Here is a 25,188-nt window from a genome sequence, read left to right as displayed (position 1 = left end):
TGGAAGTGATAACAAGATCTGGGACCCTTCCTGCCTCACCAGCACTGGAGAGCATTCAACAGCATAGACCCAAGTCGCTGAATTGAACCAGGTCAACGGGACACATGGCTGACCCAGGGGGCACCCTCCTCATGCCCCCCATCCCCATCCAGAACCACATGAAGGGCTGACAGCCAGAGGCTGCAACAGGCATGTGTTCCCCACAGGGGTCCTTGCCCGAATCCAGGACCCTGGGCTAGGACTGAGACTCCTGGAACATAGACCTGGAGACAGGGCCCAGGAGAGGCTGGACGATGTGGATGCTGAGCTTAGAGGAGAGGCCTTCCCTTCCTCTGAGAGGCGCTCGTTTGTTTGCTTTTGTTTCTTAAACCAAGGGGATTACCATGGAGCAAACACTGGAAGGGCCGGAGACCCTTGGGCCGACGACAGCTGGCTTCCCCAGCCTCTTCAGGGATGCCAGGGTACCCACACAGGGCACTTTTCATGAGGAGAGGTGGTCCCAAATCTATGTTAGTGGCCGCCAGCCACCCACCACTAAGGAAGCAGCAGGCTGGCGGGTGGAGCTCTTTCCCCGGCCCAGCCCATATGGCCGGAGTTGGACCCCTACTGGACACACAGCTTCACCCTGCCCCGTCCTGAGACCTTCATGTCAAGGCAAGGGTAGGTCAAAATCAGGGGAGGGCAGAGCTCCTGGTGGAGGAAGGACAGAAGTCTCAAACTCTCAAGGTGAGGGAGGGGTTTCTGGGGGACAGTAGGGCTCCTGGGCTGCGGGGACCCTGTGCTGGGTGACAGCCCTTCTCCTCTGTCCTCTCTGATGAGCACCCCCACGGCCAGACCCTGCCCTCACCCACTCGCCTCACCCTCCACGCAGCCCCTGGGCCCAGGACGCTGACTCACTTTTCCGCCCTCTCGTAGTAGATCATCCGGTCAAGGTTGCTCAAGCGCCGCCATTCCTGCACGGCCCTCCACAGTCCCTCCTCCAGCGGCATGTAGGGATTCAGGCGGGCCACGGATCGAAGCACTGGGCTGTAAGCCCTCGGGGTCAGTCTCCGGGCCCAGCCCAGCCCGCACCTGCCTGACCCCACCCGCCCATGTGGACCACACTTCACTCAACCCAGAATGACTGAGCAACAGGAGGGTGAGAGGCGGGTGTCTGGGAGGGCAAAGACAAGCCTTCCCGGCCACTGCTGTCACCGCCTCACACTCACTCAAGGATGACCATCCACTCCCAGGCTAGAGCTGGGACATTGTGCCTTGGGGAGCTCTTTTCTTCCTCAAGGCTGCATTTTCATAATAAAAGTCACCATCATCAATGAGGCATGGCATGTGCCAAGCAATCTGCTAACACTTCATAGATTAGCCCAAGGCGTCTTCTGCACAGTCCTCTGAGTGAAGTGTAATTGTCCCCTTTTTACGAGGGACCGGAGGTTTAGGATGGAAATGCCTGCCAGGCTCACAAGTCTAGTGGGAGAGAGCCCACGCCCTTAGGAGAGCTCTACCATCACCCTGTTCCTCGTGGAATTCTCCACAACGAAGTGGAGGCATGCATAAAGCGCCCTCCTGGGCCCCGCGCTCCTCCCCCTCCTCTGAAGTGACCTCCCCTGGCCATGTACGCTCAAGTCCTGTATGAAGGACACGGCACCACAGGAGAGTGCGGCATCCACTCCTTCGCTCCTCACCTTACACCACGACCCTCTCTGACTGCAAGTCTTCAGTCCAGATTACCATGAGAATCATGGAAGAGCAAGCTGGCCAGACTCACAGGGTGGTGGGGCCAGTTGAGATAGGGCACATTTCAGTCCTGATGTCACGGACTGGCAGGCCCACCCTTGTGACCGACAATGTGCCTTCTCATAGCATGGACATCGCCCTCACACCTTCCTTCCAGTATCCCTAGAAAGCTAACGTGCGAGTCCATCCCCAGTTCCTCTTTATCTAAAAGCTCCCATAAGCTCAGGACCCCCTGAGCGTTCACTCACATGAGAAAGCAGGAAAAAGCTTCTGCATCAGGACTCAGGTGAAAGTGTCTCCGGGCCAGGGGCTTGATGTGCTGCCAACGTCGGAAGTTACTGTACTCTCTCTGGGGATTAGAGGAGCCATCCTGCGAGGCGTTGGACTGGTTGGTGGCCAGGCGGCCCTCCCTGGAAGTGCCATGTGGCCATGGCCCAGAGTTCACTGGGCGAATGATAGGAGCCAGCTGGGCAGCTGGTGGTGGAGCTTGAGGATGAAAGCCTGGGGTCCAGCCTCCCTTGCCAGCCTGACGTCCTCGAGAGGGAACAAAGACTCTGAGCACGAACGGGCCAGTGTCTGTTCGGATGGGCCTATGAAGATCCTCAACATCAATCTCTGGTGGGCAGGCTTCATCACTGACCCCTCGATGGCGGTCTTGGTCGTGCCTCTGGGCACCTTGGCCGGCGTGGGACTCAGATGGACTTGAGCCCATTCCGGGTGCACTGTGGCTCGGGGCTGCCGGCCCACCCTTGTCCTCTTTCAAGGCCAGGAGTCGTTTCTGCACCAGCTGGTAGGAGGGAGGAGGACAGTGACGGCTCCACGCGCACGTGTGAGAGGAGGAGCACTGGGCAGTGGGACAATGGCCCTGGGGGGGAGGAGGGGACGGGTGACCCCAGGACTAGACTCCAAATACAGACACGGTGGCATTCCTGCCATCCTCCTGCACCTTATTCCCAGCTGTGTGTCCTTCCCTCCGCTCCCGGCTCCCCATCCTCTCCTTCCTATCACCCTGCGCTGCACCCACCCCAGAGAGGGCCCTTCCCCATGCCAGGCCTCCGAGGCAGGGAAGGGACGGACAGAGCCATGTGGGCCTCCTGTTCTGGGGCCCTACCTCTCCCCTGCTCACTGGGGTCCCTCCGTGCCCTGGTCTTCCTGGGTGTCCCTTGTCTCCCCTGTTCTACCTGCGATCCCTCCCTCCTCTGGCTCCCCTGGGCCACCTGGTTTCCCCTGTCCCCTGGATCACCTGGGGTCCCCCCTCCCCTGGGGTCCCCTGGCTCCCTAAGTGTCCCTCTCCCTCCCCTGGCTCACTTCTTCAGGGGTGAGTCCTTCCTCCTGCTTCAGCTCCTCAGCAAGGGCCAAGACATCCAGCTGTGGGTCCGGGGAAAACAATTCTGCCGGGAATCGAGGATGAATGGCTGCCTCCACCTCGGACAGAAAGAAGAGGCTGTGAGCATCCTTGGCCAGGAGTGGCCTGTGACACAAGAAGACCAGGAGGGAAAGTGAAAAGCAGAGACCCACCCCCACTCTCCTCCACAAGGCGGGGATGGTCAGCACACACACACACACACACACACACACACACACACACACACACACACACAAACATGCACATACACAGTCACACACAAAAGAGCACATATACAGATGCACATACACAGACACACAAAGGCATACACACAGACACAAACATATACACACATACATCTCCGTAAACCTCCCCTAACACCAGGCTCAGGAACAAGGAGCTGAGCTTAAGTCCCATCGGCCTGAGCAGAACCCAGATCTTGGGTGCTGAGAGTTCCATGCCCTGGCATCTTGTAGACCCCAGGCTCCAGGCCCAGCCTACCTTGGTGACAGAGTGTTCCCGGGAACGCAGCTCGTCAGTGTAGCTCAAGAGACACGGGTCCAAGTAGGTGTCGTCCTCTTCCTGCTTCAGCTCATTTCCGTCCTTTCCACATTCTGCAGGTGACTTGCCTGTGGCTGAGTGGACGGGCCCCACCAGCGCCTCCATCCTGTCCACATACTCCCTCACAGTCTCAGGGGGAATCTCCTTGGGCGCCTTGGGCTCCGGGGGCCACTGGGATCTGTGTGGCTTCGGGTGCGAGGGCTGGGCCCTGGGGCCGGACATCCTGGGAGCACAGGCTGCGGCAGAGCAGGAGGAAGGGAAGGAAGGTGAGGGACTCCTGGTCCACCTCCTGACCACCGAGCGCACGTTGGTGAGGGCATTGTTTGGGGGACGTTGATGTGGGTGTGGGAGGGGTCAGGACCATCTGAAGCCTCATGCACAGTTGGAGAGGGGAGGTTAGGGGGTCATCTAAGAGAGTCACAAGTAAGGAAGTGGGGAACCTCCAATTTTCTAGGGGTCTCCCCATCAAGCCCACTTCTTAGGCAGACTTCGTGTGGGGTCCTTTGACAGGGAGGTGTGAGAGGAGTTACAAAACTGACCAAGTCAATACCCCGTAGTGACAAAGGGCAGCTGAGACCCCACCCCCCCACCCCCCGCCTCGGTGGCTGTTTTGGTTGAAAGACCAATGCCCCTGTCTTGAAGGAAAAGGATCCACATGGGGACGGTGGCCAAGCCTAGGCCCTGTTACCTGTGCCTTCAGCTCCAGTGGGAAGCTGGGTGCCTGGCTGAAGGCCCACTTTCGGGGCTGGGGGCCCCCGAGGATTCAGCTTCGGTGGGGCTGGAGGAGGCAGGTCCTGCGCGCACTGCATCCACTGCAAATGCTGAATGTGCGTCTCCTCCTCGGCCGCAAATTCCATGAACCTGGGGGGTGACGGAGACACAGGCCACCCTGAGAAAAAGGCCTGGGTTCTGGAGCCCAACAAAGGCAGCCAAGAATGAGGCACTGGGAGAGGATGTGCCTTGGCGCCGTCAAGGCCCTGTGAGGTGCTGTCCACAGCAGAGAGCTGCTCCTGGAAGTGATAACAAGATCTGGGACCCTTCCTGCCTCACCAGCACTGGAGAGCATTCAACAGCATAGACCCAAGTCGCTGAATTGAACCAGGTCAACGGGACACATGGCTGACCCAGGGGGCACCCTCCTCATGCCCCCCATCCCCATCCAGAACCACATGAAGGGCTGACAGCCAGAGGCTGCAACAGGCATGTGTTCCCCACAGGGGTCCTTGCCCGAATCCAGGACCCTGGGCTAGGACTGAGACTCCTGGAACATAGACCTGGAGACAGGGCCCAGGAGAGGCTGGACGATGTGGATGCTGAGCTTAGAGGAGAGGCCTTCCCTTCCTCTGAGAGGCGCTCGTTTGTTTGCTTTTGTTTCTTAAACCAAGGGGATTACCATGGAGCAAACACTGGAAGGGCCGGAGACCCTTGGGCCGACGACAGCTGGCTTCCCCAGCCTCTTCAGGGATGCCAGGGTACCCACACAGGGCACTTTTCATGAGGAGAGGTGGTCCCAAATCTATGTTAGTGGCCGCCAGCCACCCACCACTAAGGAAGCAGCAGGCTGGCGGGTGGAGCTCTTTCCCCGGCCCAGCCCATATGGCCGGAGTTGGACCCCTACTGGACACACAGCTTCACCCTGCCCCGTCCTGAGACCTTCATGTCAAGGCAAGGGTAGGTCAAAATCAGGGGAGGGCAGAGCTCCTGGTGGAGGAAGGACAGAAGTCTCAAACTCTCAAGGTGAGGGAGGGGTTTCTGGGGGACAGTAGGGCTCCTGGGCTGCGGGGACCCTGTGCTGGGTGACAGCCCTTCTCCTCTGTCCTCTCTGATGAGCACCCCCACGGCCAGACCCTGCCCTCACCCACTCGCCTCACCCTCCACGCAGCCCCTGGGCCCAGGACGCTGACTCACTTTTCCGCCCTCTCGTAGTAGATCATCCGGTCAAGGTTGCTCAAGCGCCGCCATTCCTGCACGGCCCTCCACAGTCCCTCCTCCAGCGGCATGTAGGGATTCAGGCGGGCCACGGATCGAAGCACTGGGCTGTAAGCCCTCGGGGTCAGTCTCCGGGCCCAGCCCAGCCCGCACCTGCCTGACCCCACCCGCCCATGTGGACCACACTTCACTCAACCCAGAATGACTGAGCAACAGGAGGGTGAGAGGCGGGTGTCTGGGAGGGCAAAGACAAGCCTTCCCGGCCACTGCTGTCACCGCCTCACACTCACTCAAGGATGACCATCCACTCCCAGGCTAGAGCTGGGACATTGTGCCTTGGGGAGCTCTTTTCTTCCTCAAGGCTGCATTTTCATAATAAAAGTCACCATCATCAATGAGGCATGGCATGTGCCAAGCAATCTGCTAACACTTCATAGATTAGCCCAAGGCGTCTTCTGCACAGTCCTCTGAGTGAAGTGTAATTGTCCCCTTTTTACGAGGGACCGGAGGTTTAGGATGGAAATGCCTGCCAGGCTCACAAGTCTAGTGGGAGAGAGCCCACGCCCTTAGGAGAGCTCTACCATCACCCTGTTCCTCGTGGAATTCTCCACAACGAAGTGGAGGCATGCATAAAGCGCCCTCCTGGGCCCCGCGCTCCTCCCCCTCCTCTGAAGTGACCTCCCCTGGCCATGTACGCTCAAGTCCTGTATGAAGGACACGGCACCACAGGAGAGTGCGGCATCCACTCCTTGGCTCCTCACCTTACACCACGACCCTCTCTGACTGCAAGTCTTCAGTCCAGATTACCATGAGAATCATGGAAGAGCAAGCTGGCCAGACTCACAGGGTGGTGGGGCCAGTTGAGATAGGGCACATTTCAGTCCTGATGTCACGGACTGGCAGGCCCACCCATGTGACCGACAATGTGCCCTCTCATAGCATGGACATCGCCCTCACACCTTCCTTCCAGTATCCCTAGAAAGCTAACGTGCGAGTCCATCCCCAGTTCCTCTTTATCTAAAAGCTCCCATAAGCCCAGGACCCCCTGAGCGTTCACTCACATGAGAAAGCAGGAAAAAGCTTCTGCATCAGGACTCAGGTGAAAGTGTCTCCGGGCCAGGGGCTTGATGTGCTGCCAACGTCGGAAGTTACTGTACTCTCTCAGGGTGTTAGAGGAGCCATCCTGCGAGGCGTTGGACTGGTTGGTGGCCAGGCGGCCCTCCCTGGAAGTGCCATGTGGCCATGGCCCAGAGTTCACTGGGCGAATGATAGGGGCCAGCTGGGCAGCTGGTGGTGGAGCTTGAGGAGGAAAGCCTGGGGTCCAGCCTCCCTTGCCAGCCTGACTAACTCCAACAGCTGGAGCAGTCACAACGGTCCCCATCACAGGGGTTGCTATGAATACGGGGGCAGGACATGCAGCACTCCTGCTGAGGGCCCCTGGAGCGCTCCAGTTGAGGGGGGCCTGAGTAACGACAAAGGTCTGAGTCTGGGGGGCCTCCACTGTCCTCCCTTGTGACCTGACTTGGACAGTGAGGTTGCAAGCCCCAGGGGCACTGGGGCCATGGCCACCATTAGCCACCAAAGGCGTCCTGGGGAAAGCTGGCAGCAGCAGGCTGCTGCCAGGAGGGAATGCTGGGGTGAGGGGACGTGGCAGGTGCTGCTGCCAGGGTGGCCGGTGCTGGGCGCCAGGAATGGGTGGAGAGAAGGGCACTGCCGTGAAAGTAGACAAGGAGGCACCGGGGTTCATGGTCACATCCGTTCCCAGCACTGGCCATGCTGTGGAGGCAAAGGAAAGGAGTGAATGGAGGAGGAGAATGGGCAAGTGGGACTGAGGCTTTCTGTGGCATCAGAGTGTAAATCTCCACAGGTGAGGGACACTTGGACAAGGGAAACTGTGCAGCGTGCAAATGTCTTCAAGTGATTTTCATGCCCTGACCTCCAGTGGAGAATTATTCCACTGGTGACCCCGCGCCCATCCACCAAGGTCCCTGACCCCTGTCTGCCGAGAAGAAATCGCCTCAGCAAGCACTGACTTGGAGAGCCTCCCTAAGGCACCCCCTGGCACCTAAGCCTCACAGGCTGTCTCCCAAGTTCTGGAACTGTGTGGACATCCGCTCTGTGAGAAATGCCCCTCAGCCGGCGTACTAGCAGGTAGGGACCTTCTCCAAGGTAAGTTCTAGGCACCCAAAAGCCCTTTGTGGACAGGTATTGTGTAAAATATTAGGGCCCCACCTCCTCCTCAGTCCTCCTTTTCCTGATGCTCAGTAGAAATCCCCTCTTTCTTTCCTAGCCTCACAAAACAAAACAAAATGCTGGAAAATATCTCTCTAATGGAATCCTGATACAAACCCATAACACTGGCCCAGAATGCACCTGCATCTCAGAACAACCCACAGCAGACACGTAACATGGGCCAGGTCCTGCCACCCCCTCCCCAGTGCCCAGAGTCACTGTCATCACTCAGGAGTTCTGTTCCTAGGTGGCGGGGGTGGGGGGAGTGGTGTGTGAGAAGTAGGCGCGTGTCCCTTAGATTCTGTCATTTCACAGCCAGTGATGGCTGCAGAGGATTAAACAAGGGCCAGGGAATTGTCATGTTACATTGGTCATGGGAGTACAGACCGCCTGTGGTCCTTCCCCCTCCAGCTCCCAATAACGGAAAGACAATCTGAGAAGCAGGCAGAAGCCAGTTGCCATGGCGATCAAGCTGTCTGGATCACATCCCTGTTCAGGAGAACAAGGTACACACCACGGTGCACCTAATTAACCAGAACAGGTGTCATAGGACGTTTAATAATAACACAGAAGATCGTCTTCCTGCCCCTGGGCTACACTCCTTCCCCCTTTAAAAGAGGAAGCAGCCTTCACAGACATTCCACCCGAAACAACCCCACTCCACATCTGTCCCCTGTCCATGAAGGAGTGACAGGAAATATGAACAAACTCTTCCTCTCAAGGCAGCCTGAGGGTCCACCATGAGATACTGGACGAGATGAAGTAGGTCTGAAGTACTGCGATTCCACAAAAGGAAGAACAATTCAGAGCAACTCAGGAACCTGAGCCCTCTCTTGGCTGAAGTTACACGGTTGCCCATCCCCTGTTGAATCCAAAGCAACAGTTGCCTGGACTGAGAAGTGAGCTCTGGGCTGGGAGGAGTGGACGAGGTGTGGGCTGCGGCAGTTAGAGTAACCTCCTGCCTAGCTCTCGGAGAGGACACTTCACTGCAGGTGTGGCCACACACAGCCCCACTGAATAGTTTTCTCACCAAGACCATCTCTCCCCACGGCCCCCTTAGATACAGTATGCTCCTGTTCAAATCCCTTAGAAAGATATGGTGAGGCAAGCTTCAGGTGCCTCAGGAACACAAGACACGTCTAGGCTTTCCTCATGACCCTCCTTGTGTCACCACCAGGACATCACACACATCCTTACACTCACGTTTCAAAGTGGCTTGTCTCCCTTCTAGAAAGAATCAACCTGCCTGCTGCCATCCTTTCTCCATAGCCAGGGCAATTCCTCTTGATCCACCTCCAATGACCCCTCCTCCCCAGTGCAATCTCGGGTTCCTTCAGGCTCCCCAGTCTCCCCAGGTGAAATGTCCTCGTGTGTCCAGGGCTCTCTTCTCCCTCTACTTCAGTCCAACTGTGTGCCCACCGTGAAGTGTCACGTGTGAACCCGAAGGATGTGAGGGATGGCAGGGTCTCTGAGAACACACCCCCAGCCTATAGGCTTACCTCCTTCTGAAGCCATCCTGCAGGCTTGGGCACGGACTACTGCTGCCTGGTAGCCTCAATGAGAAAAGTCAAGACCAGGACCCAGAGAGTGACCTGCTTCAGCAGACGCTCAGGATCCAAGTGAAGGAGGGGCAGGTTTGAGTCATAACAGTAGAATGTGGCTGAAACATTCTGCAGTGGGGGAGGGGCAGAGGGCACGTGGGTCTGGGTAGGGTGGGGGTGGGGAGACATTCCACGAGGACTCTGGCAGGTAGGCAAGAACCGGAAGTTCCTTCCACCTCACACAGTGGCAACACAATTGGCATGTGCCTCTTTACGCAGTTTACAGACTGTTTTTTTGATTCACGGCACCGAGGTTGGACTTGACGGTCCCTTCCTTTCACTTCTTTTTCCATCAACCTAGTTTTGTGTCCCTCAACACACTCTGCTTCCTACCTGGCTCTTGACTTACTTCAACAGAGACTAGACTTTCTGAACAAAATTCAGAACTGTTAGTCTGATAAACACTTGGGTATTTATGGCCACATGGAACTGAGTATTTGAAATTAGGATTGTCTCAGCAGATCCAGTGTCTTTGACTGCTGTATGTACATCACTCCTAAGGGAGTGGTCCTTGTGCTCCAACCAACATCCAGCAGGACCAGCCTTACTAATGATCCTTTGTGCTGGAAAGCCCCCGTCCATCAAAAAACCGTCATGCAGCCCCCATGTCCAAGACCAGAATTCACTAAATGTCTTTCTCATAGTATTCCATGGTTGTAAACGATTTAGTTTTTTACCTTTTAAATGATTTTAGTATAATATTTTAAGCGAGCAACACCGTCTCATGGTTCAAAATTAAATTGTGCAAAATGGAATATGCAGTGGCGAGTCCTCCTCCCACCTCTTTCCCCTGTCAACCCAATCCTCTTTCCCGGAGGAAACCAGTGTTATCTCTTTCACTAAAATCTTCCCAGAGATACGTCATGCAACTAAAAACGAAGGCAATCTGTTTTCAGTTTTTAAAATGCCTTCATTTTTTTTATGGATGAAAATTCATATATGTTCCAATATATCTGAGGATATTTCCAATGATTGTCTTTGTACGGGTATCGTGGCTCCTCTGTTTCTGCACTAGATTCCTAGAACAAGACTTTCTAGTCTCTTAAATTTCAAAGCACTGAAAGAATAGGGTGGCTCGATCTAGTAAAGAAAAGTAACAAATGCCTAACTGAATTTGACTTTTGAATTTCACATAAACAATGAATTCATTTTTAGTACAACTTTGTCCCATGCAACATTTTGGACATAGTTTTACGCAAATTCTTTCCCTGTTTATCTGAAATTTACATTTAACTCGAAATCTGTATTTTATCTGGCAACACTACCAAAAAATCAGAACATACTAAGCTATTATCAGTTACTCATCCTCATGAGAAAGAGAACTTGGAGTGATGAGACTCAAGTGTGCACCTTGGCTCCAACAGAAAACACAACTGTAAACATACACAAAATCTGCAGGCTCTTTGGATGAAATGGATTTGGAAGAGCCATCATATAGCACTGAACATCTTGGCTTAGTAGGGGTAAGGACAGAAGTAAGGAACAAGAAGGCAGAAAATCTTCTTCTCTTTCCTTATGTTAAAGGGACTAAACATCCTAGAGCCCTGGTTTTTCTAGGTGTTAAAAGTCCACTACCCATGAGATGGATGTGCACCTTGACACAATGCCAAGACTTTATCCACCAGTGTCCAATCCCCATTCAGACAAGCCCACTTCCATCTAAATCCTAGCCTGCAAGCCCTGCTTACAAGTTTGTTAATTTCCTGTCTGCATTACATACACTTGCTCTTTACAATCTCGGCTCATCGTTGCATATGGCCCCATCTGCATGGGAATCATGGTAGCATTCCTTTTACAAAACTTGTTTGATTATTATTTTCATATTGAGAATCCATGTCAGTCAGTTAACCACTATCAAAATGATATGAAAGAGTATTTGTGGTTTGTGTTGTGAGAAGAGGGGACTGTTAGGAAACTTGTCAAGGGAGATGAAGGCTGAAAACCTCAGAGGATGGCAACCAAATCTCTTGCGAGACGAGATTCTCTCACTGCTGTAGCTGCAGTAGAACTCCAACTGATTGTGGGGTGTTGGGGAAGGAAACAGAGGTTTCGAAGGACTGTTCCACAGTGTGAAAAAGACTCCTGTTGGTGTTTAAGAAGTTCCTTGCCCCTTGTCAGGAAAAACTGACTCAGAAGAAGATGAGAAGATAAGGTGAGAATATTTCAAGCAACATCATGGTGAACTTTATATCTAAAGAAACTCCTGTCGGGGACTGAAAAAAATAAACAGTTTGGAAATATCGCTCAGTACAGGAGCTTTTACAATGAAGGAAAACTCATATGATTTTCAACCAATAACTTCATACTAGAGGGATGGTGAGGCAAAATATTGTACCCAGGCACTTGAGAAAGGCAGGCTTCCTTGTTGCTTCCTCCCTTTGTCCAGTCATTCAACCAATTATTTACAAGATTCTCACTCATAATTCTGATACAGTATTTGAAGGACTCTTCTCAAGGCCACTGATACAAAAATTGCACTGTGTAAAAATTAGCCAGTCCCAATTCTGCAATCACTTTTGTAATACTTCAAAATCCTACACCCCAGGGACAGAGATAATCAAATTAGCCCAAATGTAATTTGGGAAGAGCAGTCACAGAAGGGAGTATCTAAAAGTCCTTTGGATCATGATCTCTGACTATTCCTGCACAGAGGCTGCGCGCAGGCATTGACTACTGAGAAAAAACAACTCTGGACATGCATCCCAAGCCTCAGAAGACAGTTCATCTTCCACTCAATCACGAAACATTAAAGAAACGAAGAGATACCATGTTTGTGTCTTGTGGAGTTTTCAAGTCTGTGCACTTGGAGGCGCTTAGTGCTGTTAGATGTGAGGGGTCTTCAGGGGCATCCTGTTGAGTGAGAAATGCTCTAATCTTGCAATTGACCAGAAAGAGGATCTGATGATTGAAGTTTCTTTGGGAAGTATTACAAAGTCAGGTCAGTAAATTGATCCCGCTACTATTTTTGTTGTTGTTGTTGTTTTTAATGCCAACTGAAAGTCTGCAAGATATTACAAAAAAGGAGGGAGGGAAAGGAAAATTCTTCCCATACTACCTCCTGTGTTGAAAATGGCCCAGATTGTCCACTCTCTCTCAAAGTTATTAAAAAAAAAAAAAAAGTACAAAGGAAACACCTGTGAATCAACATTTATTGAAAAACCTCCATGTATTAAATACACTGAGAAAAAATATTCTAGTAGAGTAAATGCGTTTGGAAAAACTCTAGGAACGGAGTCAGGAGACAGTATCTTAAGAGTGTTTCCCAGGTCTGAATTCTTTGCTAGAATCGTTCTTTAACGGAAACTTCAGGCTTGCTAGGAAAAAGGACCTACTGTTTTTTGAAAGGCATAAAGAAGAACCAAGGAACTGCAGTCCAAAGGGCATGAAAGCACTTGCCCCAATTTGAGGCTACTGTGCTTAGAGCGGAGCTCTCCAGAACTCTTTGTAGCTAAGTGCATGGGTTTCAGGTGTGCAATAGAAAAATCACGAGTGCACATCTCACAAGAGCTGGTTTTAAGAAGAGACCAGCACGAAAGTTCCCGGCGAGGAGCGTCGCCAGAGACGCTCTGCAGCGTGCCCGACACTCCACCTCTCTCCTCTCTGGCAGAGAGCTGCAGGACCAGATGCCCGCGTGCCCCGCGCCTGCACGCCTGCGCACGCCCACTGGGGCGGGGCTCTCGGGCACGCGGACCGCCGTCCTCCCACGGCTCCTGGCGTCTGTTGGGGCAGTTGGCTCGGCTCCGGAAGACAGGAGCGCATGCGCGAGCGTGGAGGGTGGGGCCCCAACGGCCGTCCGGCGGGGGCGGGGCCTGTCATGGCGGCCTCGAGAGTCAATTCCAGGAACCCTGAGGTAAGGGGTACGGGGACTTTTCACCCCTCAGGTGTCACCGCTCTGCGCTGTTGTTCACCCTGTGGGTTGTTTGTGCCCTTGTCCGTGTAAGGAGACTCCCCACAATGTGGATTCACGCCCCCATAGAGCTCGATTCCCTTGAGGGGTTTACCCCAGGGTTATTGGCACCACTGGGGAGCCGGCTGCATGAAGGGTTCAGTGATTGCGGGGCCTACAGTCGGGGGGAAATAGTGTGTGTGAGCTATTAAACAGGTGCCATTCTAGGCTGCGGGTTCTGAAGAGTTCAAAAGCTAGAGGGACGTTCTTGCGAGTTGAAAACCCTCATCTGGTTCCAAAGGTGTAGCTCAGGTGATTGGAAAATGAGGGAAGATCGAAGGAACACACCCATGGTTTCACTAGTGTCTTCCTTCTTATCATAAAAACATCAATCACCACTTATGTCCAAACTGCATTCTTTTGTCAGTGATGGGAGCAACTTTGCTGAATGTGGTAATAAACATGTATTTGTAGTCTGATGTCAAATCATGATTGATTTGCAAGCATAGATGGGGTCTGTACATATTTAATTGGTTGGTGGGAATCTGATATGTAGTCAAATGTGTGGGTTGGTTTTGTCTGTGGATGTTTGTGTCTGAAGGGAGGTCATGCCTGTGTTTTTGTGAGAGTGTGTAAGAGTGAGTGTTGTACTTGGAGGGTGTTGAGATGTGACGCAGGCATACTCAAGGAGTTGGTGGTTAGGTGTTTGTAATTAGGTGTTTGGGGAATATGTTTACATGTGTTTTTTTCACCCATGAATTTGGGGATTTATGTGTGTCTAATGGTGGATTTGGAAGGATTATCTGCATATGCATAAGGGCAATGTCAGGAAAAGTAGTGGTGTATATTACTTTGGGTGTCCAGTCTGTTTATTTTGTATATTTGGGGAATGTAGGATGATCATTTGTGTATTCAGGGCATGTTGTATGGTTATGGGGTGTTTGTGTGGGTGCATTTTCAGGAGCTGTCTATGTATATTTGGATGTGTAGAGGGCAAGTCTGTGACTATTTTATGGGACAGGTGGATGTTGTATATGTAGGTATGTTGTGTTTGTATGATTCTGTATTCTGCAAGATGGCAGAGTTAATTGTGTGTGAGAGGTTGGGAATGTGGGGTTATGTATATGCCAGTAGTGTGGTACTGTATGTGTATTTGGAACAAAGGGCATATAGGATGATATTATTGCATATTTGTAGTGTTCTGGGTAATTGTGGTTGCATTTGGGACTTGTGGAGAGTTATGTGTTAAATGAGTTTGTGTGTGTATTCAAGGGGCATGGCCACTTGGAGGAATATTTGCTGAGGCTGTGCATTTGTAATTTTCAGTAGGAGCCTCTGAAGCTTATGTATTTTGGGAAGTGAGTATATGTGTATCTGATAAAGAGGTGGGGTTCTATGTTTCTACAGGGAAGTTGGACAATTGCATTTCTATGTATTAGAAATATGTGATACGGGTATTTGTTAGTACTTGCATATGTGTGAGCTGGCTCCTAATAGCTAGGGATAATTTGATATATGGAAGTTGTTTCATAAATGGTTTGCTGGAGACACTTCCATGTATCTTACTTGTGTATTCTAATCTGTGTGTGTGTCCATCATCAGGTTCATGCATTATCAAAGTTTGTTCATAAGGTATGGAGTTGTTAGGAGTATTCAAAGTGTATTTCTTTGGAGAATGCTAGGGTGTTTATACATGTGTTTGGTAGGAGTAAGAGGTGGTCTGTCTATATATTCAGGGTGAGGGTAGAAATATATATATATAAACACCCCCCCACACATATACAGTTTATATGTTGGGGTGGTGGTGGGGAGCTTGTATTCTGGAGAGGTAGCATAACGTATAGTGTTTGGGAGGGGATCTGTATGTTCAGGGCTTGGGAATATTTGCATGTGTGTGTCCATAGGTGTGTGAGAATTGTGTATGTATATTAGTAAGACTGCAGAGGTTGTCGGTGTTTTTCTGTTTTGAGTGTGTCTGAGCATTTGGGGTGTATAGTCATGAGTAGTTTGTGGGTGTGTGTATTTGTGATTTGTGAATATATCAGGAGGCTTAGAGTCCTCTATGTGTCTATTTCAAAATGTAATGCCTGAAGAATGTAGTGGTGTTGCTTGTATGTGTGTTCTCAGTATTAGTGAGGTGGACTTATATGTACAGTTGACCCTTGAACAACACACGTTTGAACCACACGGGTCCACTTCTAGTGGATTTTTTTCCCAGTAAATACTACAGGACTACTACACGATCCATGGAGGCAGAACCACTGCATGGAGGGTTGGCGCCCTAACCCCCAAGTTGTTCAAGGGTCAGCTGTATTTGATAAGAATAGGTTATTTGTGGCTGTGTGTGTTTTTGAGTTCCTGGGGCTTCTGGGGTATGTATTCTGGGGGATGTGAGAGTTTAGTTTGTGTGTTTGGAAACCAGTAGACGGTGTAGGTTATGTGTGTGTGCAGGAATCCTGGAGTATATGTATTTTAGGGCTGTGGGACTGCATATGGGTCTTTTTTGGGTTGCCCATGAGACAGTTGTGTACTTGGTGAGCCTGTGTGTTTAGGTACTCAGTGTGTACATCTGGATGGCATATTGGTTGCACGTGTTTGTTTTCAGGCCCATGTTGTGTGTGTATATATAGTTGTGAGAGTGGAATGTGAATATTCAGGGTGAGTAAGGTTTTGTCTGTAAAAATTTAGGTAGTAAGAGGTAGTCTGTTTGTGTATTTATTCAGGGTGAGGGTGGAAATGTACGTGTGTGTTCAGGATATATATATATATATATATATATATATATATATGTATATGTACAAACACATATGTGTATGTGGTATCCTTTTGGTTATATATCTGTGATGGGAGTTGAGGGTTCTACTTGGGGTGTAAGTGGATTGTGTGCACAAATTCATAGGAAAAGGTATGGGATGTGCTGGAACTGGTTCATACTATCCTGGGATAGTCAATGGTGCATATCTTTTCCCAGCTCTGTGTTCAGTGATGTCAGGTGGGTAGCTTGAAATTGGTCATGCTGGGAATATTTATACCACGTAGATAGCATAGGTGAAGTCTTTCCCACCTTTCTCGGAGAGTTTTTTAGCACTTACCAGCACACCACTGATGTGCGTGTTTGGATGTATGTATGTATGAAGCAAGAATATTTGGGCATCGGTGGGTACGTATGGGACACCCATGTGAATTGTGAGTGGGGCATCTGGGGCTATGGGCCCCTGTATATGTGCATTGACCCTGGTAATTGTGAATCATTGCATTGCTTCTATCAGGTTGGTCTGTTCTTTAGGGCCAAAGAATCCCCATAAATGTTGTTGATTCCCAGTAGAAATCATGCAGATGGATACAGGGGTGTCTGTACCTTAGGCAGGTGGACACTCCTTCAGCATTTGGGTGGTCCTAGCATCTGGGTCCCTAGAAGGGGGGGCCTGGAGGACAGATGGCCATGCAGAGCAGAACCTTCACAGGTGTGTTGTTGGCGTGACAGGCAGCAGTCAGAAAGTCACGGGGCTTCCTGGATAGGAGGTCAGATGACCAAGGGCTCTCCCAGGAAAATACCCTGAGAATCAGTTGGACAGCTACAGGCGTTACTGGCTCTTCTGGGGCACAGCTGACGTGCAAGGACACCCTCCACATGGGGTCCAGAGCCACGTGTCCCTGAGCCCGACTGCCCCAGGGTGGTGGGAACTGTTGCGTATCAGGCTGGTCAACTGTATCACTAGGTCTCAACCAACCTGTCTCCGTGGAAACCTAAGTCCTCAGGGATAGGCAGGACCTCTAGGGAGCAGTGAGCTGACAAGGACAGAGGTGGGGAGGCTTTGTCCCCGAGGGAGAGTTGGGGACTGAGACCTGGAGAGCCTGGGGAGTCCCACTCTGAGGAGATATGGCTCTGATGTTCCCAAACCCTTTAGACATGTTCTCTGTTCTTTTCTGAAGGCTCATGATGCTTCCAGCAGTGGGAAGCTTATCTCAGTTTCATGCTTCTCTGATAGGATGAACTGACCCTTTTATTCACTATTCCACATCGAGCTGCAAACCCATCAGATGGAACCACGTGATCATTGTGGCCACCAGCTGACCCCACAGCCACCTTGTGGCTCCCTTGGACCCACCCAGGAATTTCTGAGCCTTCTTTATGGTGAGTCTTGTGGCCTTTTCTCCCTCATTGTGAATCCTCCTGCCAATGAGACATGCTGTGAATGTTAACAAAAGGAAACCTCAACTAAAATTGGAGTCTGGAAGGCCCGTAGAGGGAGCTCTCATGCCGTGTCACTCATCATCAATTACCCCAACAGGAAGAGGTCATTTACTGACCCCAAACAGGAAGTGCAACCACTTTACTACCCCAGCTGGAGGAGGGAAGACTTCCTTCCTGGCCAGCAACAAGAAATAGAAAATAGAAAGAGCTAATAGAAAATTCCGCAGTTTAGCCAATGAGAAGCCATTGTCACCTGAAGTTTCACTTTCCTCCAGTGAACTTTCATTTTTTCCCTTGATGATGACTTTCTTTCCTTGTCCCACCCTCTTTACTTTAAAAGCCTTCTGGGACTTCCCTGGTGGTCCAGGGGCTAAGACTCTGCTCTTCCAATGCACGGGGCATGGGTTCGATCCCTGGTCGGGGAACTAAGATTTCCACATGCCATGTGGCGTGGCCAAAAAACAAAAAGCCTTACATGTTGTGTAACCCGTTGGAGTATCTCCCTATCAGATGAGATGCTGCCTGATTCATGAATCGTTTAATAAAGCCAATTTATTCAAACCTCAAAGTAAATCTTCAAATTTACTCAGTTAAATTTTGTTTTTTAATACATTGGTGGCATTCAGAGGTGGCCACTAACAGCTGAATATGTATCCCTCCAGAAATGTTCTGTATAAAAATATGTATGTGCACTTTTCTAAGATCCACTCTTATGATTCCTCTTGCTAACAGGATGATTTTATGATTAAATGCTTATCTTTTTAAAAAGAAAAAGATAAATATATTGGTGGCAGTGATGGGATCTGAAGCAAATTTCTGATAACATTTGGGACAAGGAGAAACAGGTGTGGTGCCCACAACTCCTTTGAGTTCACTGTCTTTCTTGCCATTCCTGAAGGTTGTTGGTAAGCTCCTCTTGGTTTGAGCTCCATTCTCTTTGATTGAGTTTGTGCTCGCAATCTAATTGGCTTTCCTTTACAGGGCAGGTCAGTTTGGCTGGTAGAGGATTCTCCCTGAGGCCAAACCCCTAGCCTTTCAGAGGGAAATTCCCAGGACACAGTAACATCTCTTGGTTATTGCCAGTATATTTTTGAGTGGTAAAGCCTAGCCCCTAATATTGTTCCCTGGATTCCACATTGGGCACTGCTGGCAGTGTAGTCTGCACTTCCCCATCTGTTTGGCATCAGCCCTCAGTTTCCATGCTTGGAACTGTTGGTGGCGGCTATAGTTCTCCATTTTGTTAGGCATCAGTTTGCAGTCCCCATTCCTTGGGATTTGCTGGTTGGATCTTTTTCCTCAGTCCAAGGATCCCTGGGAATTGGTGGTGGTGCATACCAGGCCTTCTTTTGGCCAGGACATAGTAACATCTCTTTGTTACTGCTGATATATTAAGGCGCAGTTCTTTTGTGTGTTCTTTTGGGTTGACAAAGGCTAGCTAAGGAAATGAGATCCTTTATCACCAAAGAGTTGAGAATGCCAGCTTCTGGCACACCTGCTTATTTTATTTTTGAGAACTATGGTCCTGGAGGCTGTAGATATTTAGAAAGATGGCAAAATTATACTAATATTGATCTAGAATTACAATGGTCATTGTGGGGAATGTTCCAGTTAGACAAGATTGTTCATTTGAGGAAAACACTGGAGAGCAAGGGTTCCCAAATTGCACAGGGAGAATGAGATGCCTGCTTTAATTGGTATGTAAAAGTTTACAGAAGGTTTCAAGATTCCAAAATAGCTTCGTTTAGAGACTTAGAACAAAAAGCTAATGAAAAATTAAGGAGACAAAAGGTACCTGAAACAAAAGACCATAGGACGGATGTGACTGCAGATTTAACTCCTACTGTCCCCCCCTTTCCTTTTTCACCTGAGTACTCTTGTTTTACTCATTTTCTGTCTGAAATACTTTTCTATTCCCAAGAGAATATTTAACAATTGCCATTTAAAGTAAAACTAGCTGAGGTTGTAGGTGAGCCCCCTCAGGTGTCCTTTACCCCTTGGTCAAAGACTGAACTGAGAGCTATAGTCAAAGAATTCTCTAAACCTAGGGAGGAACTCCCAACATTTTTTGAAGAATTTAGAGTCACTGTCACGGCCTATGTCCCCAAACTGCTAGATCTTTATCCGCTTGTACACATGTTGGTAGGACTGGGGGAAGCCCCAGAATGGACGCGGGAAGCAAAATGACATATCCCTAGGATGATATTCAAGATCCTCAACCTAAAAAGGCTTGCAGAATAACAACTAACCTTTTATAAGCTATTCCTAAAATCTTCCCTGCTCACACTTGGTCTATTATTAATTGGCCTAATAATGATTGGCCTGTTATTCACTCATACAAACAAAAGAGGGGTGAATCTGTGGAAGACTTTAGAGCCAGTTTGTAGGCTCTCTTTTTACAGCATTTGGGGTTGCAAGCAACAAAAAGGCCACTCAGCCTACTTTAACTGCCCTCTTTGTAAATGGATTATCTTCTGAGATTACTGGATTGATAAAAGGGCAGAAAATAGGCTGGGAGGCTGTAGGCCTGACTGAACTCCTGACTATAGCTGAGCATTTTGAAAGGACCTTGGAGCAAGATCACAAACAGAAATCCACCAAGCTCATAGCCTTACAGTTACAACAGCTCTAAGGCAAGAGACACAAAATAACACCTAGGCCTCCCCCATTACAACCTCCTAGGGGTCCATGATCAATTCGATGACCCAAAGTTGATGTTTCATTTGTAATCAGTGAGGACACTAGAAAAAAAGGTGTCCTCAAAGGTCCTATGCAAACTCTTCACAAATGCTCTCGTATCTGTCTCAAAGGGAGGGCCCCCCCCATGACCCTCTCCCCTAGTTGGCAGAACTCCAGAGGGTCTCTGGTAAACTATTACCATCAATTACCTTAAACAGCCCAGAGGAAAATAGAATGAAAATTGATGAAAAACTGCCAAATTTCAGTTGATACTGGAGCTATGCTTTCTACTTTAAACCCCACTCTCATATTTTACTTTGAAATCTACATTAAACCCTAACCCTAACTGTAAACATAATTACCTAACCCTTTAACACCCTATCCCTAGCCCTAACCAGAGCTGTGCTTTCTAGTCTAAATCCCACCCTCAAAGAACAACAGGTCCCTCTGAGTCAAGAGGATGTTTCCATAGTGGGAGTACCTAATAAAGTTCAGAGAGAATTTTTATCTCAACCAAGATTCCTTTTTGCCATGCAGTATAGCCCCAGTTAATCTATTCGGTAGAGATCTCTTTTCTAACTTAAAAGGGCCAGTACATTTTGCCTCCAGTGGAGATCTCACCTTAAACTTTCCTGATCAACCTGAACCTGATTATTTATGTTCCCTACAATCTGTCCTGGACATAAAAGAGGAAGTTCAGCACAAGTTCTCTAATTTGGTGGAGATGCCTGCAAATTTGGGGGCTACTTCTGACAGTGTTAACATCAGAAGAATAAAAAAAATGCAAACCTATAAAGATTCAGATAGATGTAGCTAAACCTCTCCCTAGGTTTCCTCAACAACTATTAAAGCCTGCGGTCATACAAGGTCTCACACCTATTGTAGAAAACTTAATTTCCCGGGAGGTAGTCATTCCTGTACTCGTCCCTGCAGCATGCCAATCTTGCCTGGTTGGAAACCTGGCAGGATGGCGATTTGTCCAGGACTTGGGAGCTGTTAATAAAAATAGTTATTCCCTGTTTTCCTGTTGTTCCAAACCTAGCCACCCTTCTGTCACAAGTTTCAACTGACTTGGAATGGTTTACTGTTGGAGACCTTTGTTCACCTTTCTTCAGCATCCCGGAGACCCAACAGCCAATATCTATCTGCCTTTACTTGGAACAATCAACAATATACCTGCACTTTTATGCCTCAAGGGTTCACTGGGACCCCTTCTTTTTTCTCCCAAGTACCTCACCAAGATTTAAGTACCCTCTAGTTCCCTGAGAAATCAACCTTTTTACCATATGGAGATAACCTCCTGCTGTACTCAGCTACTGTAAAGATTCCATAAGGCATGCATAGAAGATTCCATTGATTTGCTGCAACAGTTAGCTGAGAAAGAACACAAAGGAAAAATTACAATTATCTCTAGACACTGTTCATTACCTAGGACATAATCTAAGCACTGAAGGAATTCAGCTATCTCCAGAGAGAATTAGGCTGATACAAGAATTTCCTAGACTCACAACTAAGTGCTAGCATTGTGGATTTCTAGGTTTAGCTGGTTATTGCAAGCTCTGGGTTCCAAATTTTTCTCTTTTACCTCTTCCACTCTATGAACTTATTAAAGATTTAGTTCCTGAATCCTTTGCTTGGGAAGATAAACATAAGCAGGCTTTTATAAGGCTAAAACAAGCACTGCAAGAGCTGCCTGCCTTAGGGTTACCCAAATGATCAGGTTCAGGTTGATCCGGAAACTTTAAGGTGAGATCTCCACTGGAGGCAAAATATATTAGCCCTTTTAAGTTAGCAAAGAGATCTCTACCTAATAGATTAACTTTAGGTTATTCAAAGCCTTTTACTTGATTTGTGCATGAATGGCATAATCAGGCCCCGCGGAACTATGTGAGCATGGTAGTAAACATAGGCCTTTTGCCTATTATAGCATGCAACTTGAGTCAGTTGCTTATGCCTATCTCAGTTGTCTTAAGGTTATAGCCACAACTGCAAATTTAGTGGAAGCCTTGGCAGATTTGACTCTAGAAAATGAAGTTTATTTGCAAATTCCACACATTGTCCACAGTCTTCTTAACTCTGAATTGACAACGTTTCACTGCAAGTGTCACTAGCTTCACTTCCTGTGAAATCCTGCTTTCACCACCTAATCTTTATCTTAAACTTTACAACATTCTCAATCCTGCTACACTACTACCTCTGTCTCACAAAGGTGAGGACCATGACTGCAAGGTAACAGTGTCCCATGGGAATTCCCTGGTAGGCCATTGCTTAGGACTCTGAGCTTCCACTGCAGGGAGCGCGGGTTCGATCTCTGGTCGAGGAACTAAGATCCCACAAGCCACGTGGCGCAGCCCAAAACAAAAACAAACACAAAACACAAAAACAAAACAAAGAGAAAACAATGTCCCATTTTGTGACACCGTGTCCTGAGTAAAGATGTTACCAAGCCCAAGCTTGCTGTGCTTGCCGCACGACAGGCCAATAAGTCGGAGATGAGGTGTTGAGGCAAGGAATATGACTTTATTCGGAAAGCCAGCAGACCGAGAAGATGGCGGACTAAAGTCTCAAAATAACCATCTTATCCGGGTTTGGATGCCAGTTTGTTTTATAGCACAGAGATGGGGAGGAGATGAGGGGGTAAAGTAAAAGGGCCATAAGTTTTGCGAATATCCCCTGGAATGGCCAGCCTCAGGGAGGGGATGTGTTAATTTCTTCTTAATTGCAGCCATCCACAGGTGGACAGAGTCCGTATGTTTCCCTGAACAAAGGCACTTTGGTTTAACATTCAGGCAGAGGAAGAGGGTTCCCCGAGGCAGGCCATTATGTACAGACAGTATCCTTTTAGTGAACAAAAGCAGTGGAAGGCAAAGGTTAAAGTCAAAGAAACAGATCCAACGTGTAGTCAGATTTGGCTCCTCCCTGTTCCAATTCCCTACTGTCAATGTCCATTCCACAGTCTTGTGGAAAAAGGGGTGACGGCCCTTCTAATTGCTTCGTCAGATGGAACTTTCCGGGAGTGTCCACCATCGGTGCCAGTGTTCCAAACGTTGTTTGTTTTTTTTGTTCCTCTCTGGAAAGTGTCTCCTTTACACCTGTAGCCTTAAAAAAATATTCTCAGCCTAAAAGTTGAGAGTTATGATCTATTTGACGGGAATTTTGAGAGCTCCAAGCCTGGGAAGCAGCATCTCAAGTTAAGGAATTAAGCAGTTTTCTATGTATGGGAAGATGCAAGAGTCTGGGCTCACTGAAATCATTCATTTGATATGTACCTCAGCTACCCGGGGCCTGTATCCTATATTCTCCTATCCTGAGTTTCGTCAGGGCTCACCGGCTCACGTTGGAGGGCTGCAATCGCTAATGACTGATGTGTCAGGCAATATTCCATTTCTCAGATCCTCTCCTCTTGGTCAGGATTTTGACCAATATTTGGGAGACATTTCAGGATCAAATTTTGTCCCACGGTGCTGGGAGGCTTATCCCAGGTCAGGGGAGAATTCTTGATATGCCACTCCAGGTGCTAGTTTTTGGACTAGGCCCTATTGATAATTAAAGATCCTCTGGATCCTCTATCTAATTATGATCCAGGAGACATTTTCCCTTGTTGCTTCCTCCCATACCTAGAATCACACTATTACAATTATTTTATGTTATAAATGTGATCTATTTCCTCAAGATGTTTAGCCATAGAAGTATTGTTGGAGGCCTGGTTACATACTGGGTACTGTAAGAGACACCAATCTTATAAAATAGACAGGATATAAGTAATGCAGCTAGTAACGTTAACAAAGACACAGTGCAGCAGGGAGACACAAAGAGCAAACAATCTGGAAACAAAGAACAATGATCAGTATAACTACTTGTAATCCAATTGCAATAGCGAGCGACCAGAGGTACCATAACTGAGTTAGTGAGCCATCCGCTGTTTCAGTGTACCAGCAGTGCATACTTAGACACGCACGGCTTCATCTTTGAGACAAGCATACGCTACTGGCAGGATCAACCAGGTAGAGAGAAAAAGATAAATGTTTCAATTCTGCTTACAAGGGTATAATTTAACAAATTACTGTAAGTCATAATTAGTTTAAGGGGAGACTTTTGCTTACACCTGGAAAACACAGATTTAAAACAGTCATTTTTCAGATAGAAACCATAAAAATTATAACCATAGTCACCAGTTTACCCAGTTATGTGCAACTAATCGTTTTTGTTAACAGCTTTATGAAGCCATCAGGTTTCCCATTAGAATTCTTCAAGATCTTACCCAGTTCACCTTATGGTCTGAAAACCAGAAACTTGTATTTATCCGAAGGTCCCTTCTATAAATCTTCTTGAAGAGGAAGCATTTTTGCAAAGGCATCAGAGTGAAACCATAACTGTGTACAATGACGAAAGACTTAAGAAGGCACTTTTTTTTGGGGGGGGGGTGTAATTCAGATTTTATTGCTTATTATGTCATTCCATACAACTTTAGGTAAACACGTTGAGAAAATATACTGGGAGTATTAAACAGATGATGGCAATATTGATGAAAATGTTCAAGTGTTTTACATAAGGTAGTTAAGAGGCACCGCTGCCACCATCATCCTCCCCCCGAAATTTGTACATTTCGTGTAAAAAGAGTAAAAATAGTTCATTGGCATTTAACTAGCATTATTCCTTGTAATCTATGAACCACGATATGCCTGAATAATTTCAGAATCTTCAGAGCAAAACAAAGCATTTTCTTCCACTAGCAGACATAGCAGTTTCCGTTTCTTTAAAAAACAAGCAAACAAATCAGCACAACAAAATCTATACACACAACCCCAAAACAAAAAAGTTGGCATATTCCAGTGGTCCGGAATTTTGACGTTTCTATCGCATTAATTCAAGAAATAAAATGTGATTCAGCATTTAAAAATGAGACAAGCTTCTTCACCATAGTTATACTTACTTTATAATTGAAACGATTTAACTGAAGCCAATGTTAACCCAGCAAAAACCATGGCTATAACTCAAACTACTCTTTTGATAAAGAAACTTCTTTAAAAGT

The 25,188-nt window shown here is 48.4% G+C and overlaps 1 protein-coding gene across 1 annotated transcript in view; it reads right to left on the bottom strand.

The window, feature by feature from the left end:
* LOC309633813 (NUT family member 2G-like) overlaps positions 1-23,183 on the bottom strand; it is a gene marked incomplete at its 5' end in the record, with an annotated part of 30,840 nt that extends 7,657 nt beyond the window's left edge. Inside the window, 5 exons of the mRNA XM_082403059.1 lie at positions 6,628-7,342; positions 8,829-8,883; positions 12,902-13,244; positions 20,778-20,832; positions 23,093-23,183. Coding sequence (XP_082259185.1) covers positions 6,628-7,342; positions 8,829-8,883; positions 12,902-13,244; positions 20,778-20,832; positions 23,093-23,183 — 1,259 coding nt within the window. The remainder of the gene's footprint in view (positions 1-6,627; positions 7,343-8,828; positions 8,884-12,901; positions 13,245-20,777; positions 20,833-23,092) is intronic.
* Positions 23,184-25,188: the final 2,005 nt, after the last annotated feature.

This window comes from Balaenoptera borealis (assembly GCF_965194805.1).
Source record: "Balaenoptera borealis genome assembly, chromosome: 8".
Lineage (NCBI taxonomy): Eukaryota > Metazoa > Chordata > Mammalia > Artiodactyla > Balaenopteridae > Balaenoptera > Balaenoptera borealis.
The sequence above is the reverse complement of the archived record's forward strand: the minus strand, read 5'-3'. Positions and strand labels throughout refer to the sequence as shown.